Below are 9,947 nucleotides of genomic sequence, written 5' to 3' on the forward strand. Positions count from 1 at the left end.
GGAGGGACAAATAAAACCAAGTTTGTTAATCCCCAAGAAATCATATTATTATATACAATACATATATATGGACAGCGGAGTCATGGTTTGTTATTTTGTCAACTCTCTGTTCAAGCCTCTATTTCTTTCTTTGATGCACACAATTAAGATTGCTCTGTTACTCCAAATGTCAAAATCTGATCTTTCTAGGTTTTATATATGTTAAGCTGCTTGAGCTACCAATACTCACAACAAAAAGCATAGGTTAGTAACATTTTAAACGGTAATGGCTACTGTTCAATATCTTCATGTCATTTTATCCAAAGCTGATAAAATAGAACAGATCTTATTATTTGGATTTAATTGATTTTTATTATTTACCTGTTGTCTACAACAATTTCAAGTCTCATTGAGACACCTTAAGTTAGCTATCATAATTTTTCAGTTATATATATAATATATATTATATGTATATTAATGTTCTTCATTCAAGTACAGTAAAATGTCAATGAGAATAGAAGGTATGACATAATTAACCATGTTTTATTTACTGTTTGTAGATGAACAGAAAATTAAATCAGAAATATCAAATGCTTCTTCTCTGATAGAATTTATTCTACTGGGTTTTTCTGATGTCCCCAATCTCCAATGGATTCTGTTTGGGATATTTTTGATGGTATATTTGACTATTCTAATGTGCAACAGTACTATAGTGCTAATAACAAGAACTGACCCTGCACTGCAGACGCCTATGTATTTTTTCCTTAGCAACTTTTCTTTTGTGGAAATATGTTATGTAACAGTCACAATCCCAAGGATGCTTGTGGACCTGTGTACTCAAAAAGGAAATATCTCAGTACTTGCCTGTGCCACTCAAATGTGTTTTATCCTTATGCTTGGAGGCACAGAGTGCCTCCTCCTGACAGCAATGGCCTATGACCGTTATGTGGCCATTTGTAACCCTCTACACTATTCTCTAGTCATGAACCACAGGATCTGTACCCTGTTAGTGGCAGCCTGCTGGATCAGTGTCATACCAGTTGTAATTGGACAAACATATCAAATTTTCTCTCTGCCTTTTTGTGGCTCTAATAGAATTAATCATTTCATCTGTGACATCCCACCTGTACTCAAACTTGCTTGTGGTGACACATTTGTGAACGAGATAGCAGTCTACATAGTTGCAATGGTATTTGTCATGGTTCCCTTTATGCTGATCATTTTTTCCTATTGCAAAATTATCTTGAGCATTCTGAAACTGTCATCAGCCAAAGGAAGGACCAAAGCTTTCTCCACCTGCTCCTCTCACCTGATTGTTGTAGTCTTGTTCTATGGAACAGCTGGCATCACATACTTACAACCCAAGCCAAATCAATCAGAAATTACAGGAAAACTGTTGTCTCTCTTCTACACCATTTTGATACCAACTCTGAATCCCATTATATACACTCTGAGGAACAAGGACATCATGGCAGCTCTGAGAAAACTGCTCAGTAAGATACTAGTGTGAAGCAAATACTTGATAGGTGGATGTCTGTTCATCATTTAGACAAAAAGAAAAATGTTTTATTCTGATGTTCTTTAAATATTGATTAAAATATGGAAACCACCCAAAGTTTGTCATGCATCATTAAGTTCACACTTTAGTACAGGGCTTTCATATTCCTTATTATATATTACATCACCTGTCCATGTCTTTTATAAAGCCTTTCCTTTTCTGTTTTTGCTAAATACTCTGTTCAGAATGCCTAAAGAACTTAGGATGACCAAAGAATGGATAATAACTAATTTTGTCCTATAACAAGAGGCTATTGTCATGATGTGAAATGGATTTTCTTTTGATTTGATTTAATATATGCTTGGTACTTTCATTCTGTGTTTAGGATCAGTCCATTGAAAGGTTGAAAAGTAGCTAATGTAGTGAGAGTGTAAAGGTAAGTCTTGGGTGGGAGAGGAGCTCAAAGATACTATGTCTCACTAATGAATTTTTTTGTCATTAATAAATTTCAGGTGAGTGGGTAATGACATAGTCAAGCCCTAATAGACAAATCTGACATATGCTCACACAGAGGTCCCTGGTTGTACTTAGTTACAGAACAAAAGAAAAAGTCATGAATCTTAAAAGGGAAAAGAAAGAAAGAAGGCAGGATTAATAGGGTTCAGAGACAGATATGAGGAGGTGGGAGAAAGTACAGAATTCATTATGTACATGTACTGCAAGTACAATGGATAAATATGCATCTAGTGTAATCCAAACTCATCATAGACATGTATAAAAATAATGAACTACCCTGAGAGAAACAAGTCATAGGATTTTAAATGTTAATTATTTTAATATTAAATGAAGCAACACCTCAAATCATTCTTGGTTGCAGCATTAGGAAAACATGAATCTACTGAAGAACCAAAATTTTTGAAGCAACACTGGCATTTTGTTTACTATAGTCATAACAAAACATATATAGAAATAAGAATAAAAAGATAATGATGTGTTGAGGATAAAGTTAGTGGGAAATTTTTATGAACTTACAAAAACACTGAAATAGAAAAAAAAACCTCATTAAAAGATTGTGCATCAATGTGCTAGTCCTCAAATATGAAACTTTTATGAAAGTATGTTTATTCTCTTAAATTATGAGGTTTTATTTACATATAGTCCCAAAATATGAAACTTTTATGAAAGTATGTTTATTCTCTTAAATAATGAGGTTTTATTTACATATACCAATATACTTTAAGGGCTGAAGAGATTGCTCAACAGTTAAGGGTTATTGCTGCTCTTGCAGAAAACACAAAATTCTCATGGAGCCTCATAACTCTCTTTTACTCTAGTTACAAGGGATCTAATTCTCTATTGTGGTCTCTGTGGGCATCAGGTATGCACATATATAAAATAAATATTGATAAATGGATATTAGCCCAAATGCTGGAATTACCCTAGATGCACAGAGCACATGAAACTCAAGAAGGATGACCAAAATGCGAATGCTTCACTCCTTCTTTAAAAAGGGAAGAATACCCTTGGGAGGGAATAGGGAGGCAAAGTTTAGAACAGAGGCAGAAGGAACACCCATTCAGAGCCTGTCCCACATGTAGCCCATACATATACAGCCACCAAACTAGATAAGATGGATGAAGCAAAGAAGTGCAGGCCTACAGGAACCGGATGTAGATCTCTCCTGAGAGACAGAGCCAGAATACAGCAAATACATAGGCGAATTTGCCAGCAGCAAACCACTGAACTGAGAATGGGACCCCCGTTGCAGGAATCAGAGAAAGGACTGAAAGAGCTTGAAAGGGCTTGGGACCCCATATGAACAATGCCAACCAACCAGAGCTTCCAGGGACTAAGAAACTACTCAAAGACTATACATGGACTGAAACTGTGCTCCAACCTCATAGGTAGCAATGAATAGCCTAGTAAGAACACCAGTGGAAGGGAAAGCCCTTGGTCTGGCCAAGACTGAACCACCAGTGAACATGATTGTTGTGGGGAGGGCGGTAATGGGGGAAGGATGGGGAGGGGAACACCCATAGAGAAGGGGAGGGAGAGGGGCTAGGGGGATGTTGGCTCGGAAACCAGGAAATGGAATAACAATCGAAATGTAAATAAGAAATACCCAATTTAATAAAGATGAAAAATATTTCAGTTTTACTAAAATGTACATTAAATGTTGATAAATAATTGGTTTATTAATTTGTCAAAGCAAAACAGTATGTTTGGTAAATACAAAGAATGATGGAGATGTGTGAAATAAAAATAGGCACATTTGAAAAAGAAACAAATAATATTATTATATATTTACCAAAAAGTAAATCCAAAAACCTATAACACCCTTAATTCTACATATAAATATGCACATATATTTTTTGTTTGCTTCCTTTTTTTTATTTGAGACAGATTTACCCTATTATGTTGCTCTGGCTGTCCTAAAATACACTATATATAGAACATAAAGATTTAATAAACTTTTCTCACCTGGGTTAACATTGCTCCCCTCAAGTGTCAAAGATTACCAACCAAAACCCCTGATACTAAGCATAAGAAATCCTCTTTTCAGTTATTGCCCAGGGCAAACCAAAAGAAAGTCCTAAAACAGAGTCAATTGTCTTTTTTTTTTATTCTGAGTAAGCAGAATGAGAGTCCCTATTGTTTAAAGAGATCATGGACTTCAGAAACAGAGCATAAAGACTCTTTTTAAATTTTTATTTTAAAAGTTGCTTTATTGGTTACAATTGTACTAATCTGGGACTGTATTAGGGCAGTGTTGGTAAGTTTGGGTGTCCAATCACAGCTTCACATGATTCATATTTTTCATTCACTGAGTGAACTTGTGCCTTTAGCATGTCTGTTGCTGTTCCACAGTAAAGAGGAAGCCGTTATTGAACACAGAGCCTAGTCACTACCTCTGTTTCTATGTATGTATGTATGTATGTATGTATGTATGTATGTATGTATGTATTATTGTTATTATTATACCAGAAATTTTATTCTCCTCCTAGTCTACCCCCTGAGGATTCCATTATCGAACACAAAGCCTAGTCACTAGCTCTGTTATTTATTTATTTATTTATTTATTTATTTATTTATTTATTATTACACTCGAGATTTTATTCCCCTCCTAGTCTACCACCTGAGGATTCCATATTCCATAACTCCTGCCCACCCCCACCCTTCTCCACAAGGATGTCCCCACACCACCCACCCCACCCACCAGACCTGTAAACTTCCTGGGGCCTCCAGTCTCTTGAGGGTTAGGTGCATCTTCTCTGACTGAAAGCAAACATGGGAGTTCTCTACTGTATATGTTTTGGGGGCCTCACCTCAGCTGGTGTATGCTGCCGCGTTGGTGATCCAATGTCTAAGTGATCTCTGGGTTAATTGATACTGTTGGTCCTCCTACAGGTTTACCCTCTTCTTTATCTTCCTCCACCATTTCCCTAATTCAAACAGAGGGGTCAGCAGCTTCTGTTCATTGGTTGGGTGGACATATCTGCATCTGACTCTTTTAGCTGCTTGTTGGGTCTTTTGGGGAGCAGTCATGGTAGGTCCCTTTTGGTGACTGTCCCATAGCTTAAGTAATGGTGTTAGGCTTCCTTAGGGCCTCCCCTTGAGCTGGAACCCACTTTGTGTCTGTTGCTGTACCTCTTTTTCTTCAGACTCTTCTCCATTTCCATCTCTGCATTTCTTTCAGACAGGAAGAATTATGGGTCAGAATTTTGACAGTAGAATAACCACCCCATCCCTCACTTGATGCCCTGTCTTTCTGCTGGAGGTGGATTCAATAAGTTCCCTTTCGCCATTGTAGGGCATTTCATCTAGAGTACCCCTCTTTGAACTCTCAGAGTCTCTCACTTCCCAGGTCCTTAGTACATTCTAGAAGGTCTGTACTTTTTAAATATTTGGCTAATATCAACCTATTTATGAGTACAAACCATGCATGTTCTTTCAGGTCTGAGTTACCTTGGCCAGGATTATATTAGAAAATTATTATTATATTATATAGAAAATTATATTAGAACTAGAAAGTTCCATCCATTTGCCTGCAAAATTTAGGATGTCCTCGTTCTTAAGAGCTAAGTAGTATTCCATTGTGTAAATGAACCACATGTTCTTATCCATTATTCTGTTGTGGGATATCTGGTTGTTTCCAGCTGTGCTGGAACTGACCTGAAAGCCCACTTCCTGAATATTAGCTTTCATAATAGTAGAAGGCACTATGCAAGCCCCAAAAGAAGTTCAGCGAAGTTATGATGCTTTGAAGTATATAAACATATATCATGACATTGTAAACATAGAGTGTAATAATGGCATACATACTTTGGGGATAAACATCAGCTCACTAAATGGATTTAACATGTGGGATCATACTCAACATTGAGAAACCTACCTACTCAGTGCTAGTGAAGCCATAGTTACTAGAGGAAAATCTACAGCTACTAATTTCTAAACCTGCATAACCCCTAACAACCATCTATAAACATTTGTCTGTATACCCACAAATAAATGGTCTTCAACCTTCAGCTAGAAAAAATATCTTTGCTATAGGGGATCACTACAGAAAACCAGAACCCATCAAAATACTGAATTATGAAGCCCACACCCAGATATAGCTATAAAACACCTAAAGACCTATGGCTCAGTGAATATTGAGAAATGGATGGTTAAAAGATTTGTTAGAGTCAGAGGACCAGGAAATTTGCTGTGAGATTGTTTATCATAGAAACATATATATATATATATATATATATATATATATATATATATATATATATATATATATATATACCAAACATGAACTGAACAAAAATGCCATCAATAAACATGCCATAGTGGACACAAAGTACCTTGTGAATCATTAACCCCAGAGAAAGAACTATAGTAAACTGAGACAGAGAGAGGTAATATTTTTCAGGGTAGAGTATGCCAGTTGTTTGTATATTATATATGAATATAATAGCAATTAGTGGCAGAAGAGGCTATGAATTTGATGAGTAGAAAGGGATTTTTATGGAAGGGTTTGCAAAGAGAAAGAAGAAGGGAGTAATCTTGAAATTATATTAAAACTTCAAAATTAAAATTAAAATTAGAGAACAGTAAACAAAATTGAAATACCTTATGACATAGGAGATTATTCAGTCAGCAAAATATTCATTTTCAATTATGAGAATTTCAAGTTGAGCCATGAAAACCACGTATAAATTCGGACAGACTATCACAAGTTTGTTATCTTAATGCTGAGAGACTGGAGACTGGATGGTTGTTAGTCTAATTATGACTAAATAATTGTAAACAAGTTTCTGTAGAGGAACATGTCTCAGAAAGTAAGGGGGACCTCTGGGTTCCATTCAGGTATAAATATGCATGTGTGCAAATACAATGAATCTGTAAACAAGAGATACACACATAGTACATGAAAATATTTAAAATATGTAATCATAGACATGTGATCAAACAATTAAAAATGGAATCAATGCTACATGAGAGCTGTGTATATAAATATGTGAAATGTAAGGAGTCTAAAAACAAGTCGAAGTAAAAGTGTCTATTGGGATCCATATAATTATAGGAAAATGCAAGGCTGATAGATATTGTTTTAATATCCTTAGAATTTTATTATATATTAACTTATAAACACCAGTGAGGTTTATGAGTATAACTTGAAATATTAGAATTTGAAGATAACATTGATATATAATGAAACAGCTATAGTTAGTACAATTTAAAATAATGAATAAATGTCTACTAGCAGCTTCCAGATGAAGATGGAGAACTCTCGGCTCCTCCTGCACCATGCTTGTCTGGATACTGCCATGCTTGCACGTTGATGATAATGGGATGAAACTAGAAACCTGTAAGCCAGTCACAATTAAATGTTGTCCTTATAAGAGTTGTCTTATAGGACAATGTCAGGGCAAGAAGGCAGGAGGGTGTGGGTGGGTGGGTGGGGAGCATCCTCATAGAGGCAGGGGAATAGAGGGAAGGAGGGAGAGGATAGTGGGTTTCTGGAGGGGAAACTGTGAAGGGGTATAACATTTGAAATGTAAATAAAAAATATCCGACAAAAGGAAAAATGGAAAAATAATAAATAAAAAACAGGATTACAGGGTAATTGATTACTTTTATTATTATTAGAGACAATACATAAACTAAAACTATAAATAGTACTTCACAACTAAATTTATTCTTTTCTGATTTTGTGGCATTTTCAAACACTTACATTTAGTGAGACTTGTCTGTGTAGCAATACTAACAATGATTAGAAATGGCATCTTTCTTTTTTCTAGTAGGTATTTGTTTAATGATTCACATTTTTCATCTTTTGGCAGTAAACTTTGAAATTAAAACAACCAAAACTCATTCTTTTCTTTAACTATGACACCTACATATATTTGTTCTTTTGCTTGGAAACAGAGTATTTCTTCCTGACAGTATTAGGTATGAATTCTTTGTGTCAATTCAAAAATTCCATACCTATCAAAGTGCTCTATACACTCCCCTCCAAGAAAAACAGATCAAATGCCCTGACACTGATAAAAAAAAAGGGGCCAAAATATGCTTGAAAGACTAAAAGACAAAAGAAAAAATTTTCTAAACAGGAAAAGGTAGCCTAGACACTAAGAGCAACAACTAATAAAGGGAATCTCATGAAGTCCAGAAGCTTTAGTGTGGGAAAGGACACAATCATTCAGAAATAGTAGACTACAGAATTGGAAGAGATTTTTCATCATACATACACACAATAGAGGTAAGTATATGAAATTTATGAATAACTTTTAAAAAAAACAAAACAATAGTGTGTATAGCCAGAGTTGACCTGGTCCCACAGCTCTCTGTACCCAAATCACCTGGGGGAAAGAGCTGGATACTCAGAAGTGCAGAAAATCCTGAGAGCTCAGTGGAGACCACCACTTCTGCTCACATTTTTCTCACATTCTTAGCCCAAGAGGAACCTGCCTAGGGACCTCTGGACACAGGAAGCTAGGATCCGTCCAGTCTCTGCCTGCAACCAGAGCTGAGAGCCAATGTCCAGTCTTTGGAACACCTGAGAGCAGAGGTAAGACTATTAATTCTGCTCTAAAGGACCTGTCTGGAGCCCCCAGGACACAGGAACACAGGAGCAGTCTTAGACAGGATCCTTCTGGTTTCTGACTGTGCCTGGAGCTGACCTTGTGTCACAGCTCTCTATACCAAGATACCAGTGAGAGAAAGTTGGGATCTAGGAGTGCTGAAACACAGGCTTACAGGAGGGTCAAGCCACTGTTAGAGACAACAAGACCAGCTAACACAAGGGACAACTGGATGGTAAGAGGCAAATACAGGAACCTGAGCAACAGAAACCAAGACTACTTGGCATCATCAGAGCCCAGTTCTCCCACCAAAGAAAATACTGGGTATCCAAACACACCTGTAAAGCAAGATTTGGGTTTAAAGTCACATCTCATGATAATGATAGATGACTTTAAGAAGGACATAAATAACTCCCTTAAAGAAATACAGGACGACACAGGTAAACAAGTAGAAGCCCTTAAAGAGGAAACACAAAAATCCCTTAAAGAATTACAGGAAAACACAAACAGGTGAAGGAATTGAACAAAACAATCCAGGATTTAAAAATGGAAATAGAAACAATAAAGAAATCACAAAGAGAGACAACCCTGGAAATAGAAAACCTAGGAAAGAGATCAGGAGTCACACATGTGAGCATCACTAACAGAATACAAGAGATAGAAGAGAGAATCTCAGGGGCAGAGATATAATAAAAAATATTGACACAGCTGGCAAAGAAATGGAAAATGGAAAAAGGTCCTAAACCAAAACATCCAGGAAATCCAGGACACAATGAGATCAAACCTAAGGATAATAGGTATAGAAGAGTATGAAGATTCCCAACTTAAAGGCCCAGTAAATATCATCAAGAAAATTATAGAAGAAAACTTCCCTAACTTAAAGAAAGAAAGGCCCATAAACATACAAGACCCCTACAGAACTCCAAATAGTTTGGACCAGAAAATAAATTGCTCCCTTCATGTATTGTCAAAACTCCAAATGCACAAAATGAAGAAAGACTATTAAAAGCAGTAAGAGAAAAAAGGTCAAGTAACATATAAAGACAGACCTATCAGAATTACACCAGACTTCTCACCAAAGACTATGAAAGCCATAAGATCCTGGGCATATGTCATGCAGACCCTAAGAGAACACAAATGCCAGCCCAGGCAACTATATTCAGCAAAACTCTCAACTAGCATAAATGGAGAAACTAAGACATTTCATGAGAAAACCAAATTTACACAATGTCTTTCTACAAATTCAGTCCTACAGAGGATAATAGACGGAAAACTCCAACACAAGGAGGGAAACTACACCCTAGAAAAAAGCAATAAAATGATCTTCTTGCAAAAACAAAAACAAAACAAAAACAAAAACAACAACAACAACAAAAAAAGATAGCCACACAAACATA

At 36.2% G+C, this 9,947-nt stretch overlaps 1 protein-coding gene across 1 annotated transcript; it reads left to right on the forward strand.

Moving 5' to 3' along the window:
* Positions 1-517: 517 nt before the first annotated feature.
* Or10ag2 (olfactory receptor family 10 subfamily AG member 2) lies at positions 518-1,489 on the forward strand. Its single transcript, NM_001000511.1, has one exon. It carries the CDS (start codon positions 518-520, stop codon positions 1,487-1,489), a length of 972 nt encoding a protein of 323 aa, NP_001000511.1.
* Positions 1,490-9,947: the final 8,458 nt, after the last annotated feature.

The sequence above is a fragment of the Rattus norvegicus genome, chromosome 3 (assembly GCF_036323735.1).
Source record: "Rattus norvegicus strain BN/NHsdMcwi chromosome 3, GRCr8, whole genome shotgun sequence".
Taxonomy (NCBI): Eukaryota; Metazoa; Chordata; class Mammalia; order Rodentia; family Muridae; genus Rattus; species Rattus norvegicus.

Excerpts from the sequence above, each read along its gene's own strand:
- Or10ag2 (NM_001000511.1), top strand. The coding sequence starts at position 518 with ATGTTTTATTTACTGTTTGTAGATGAACAGAAAATTAAATCAGAAATA.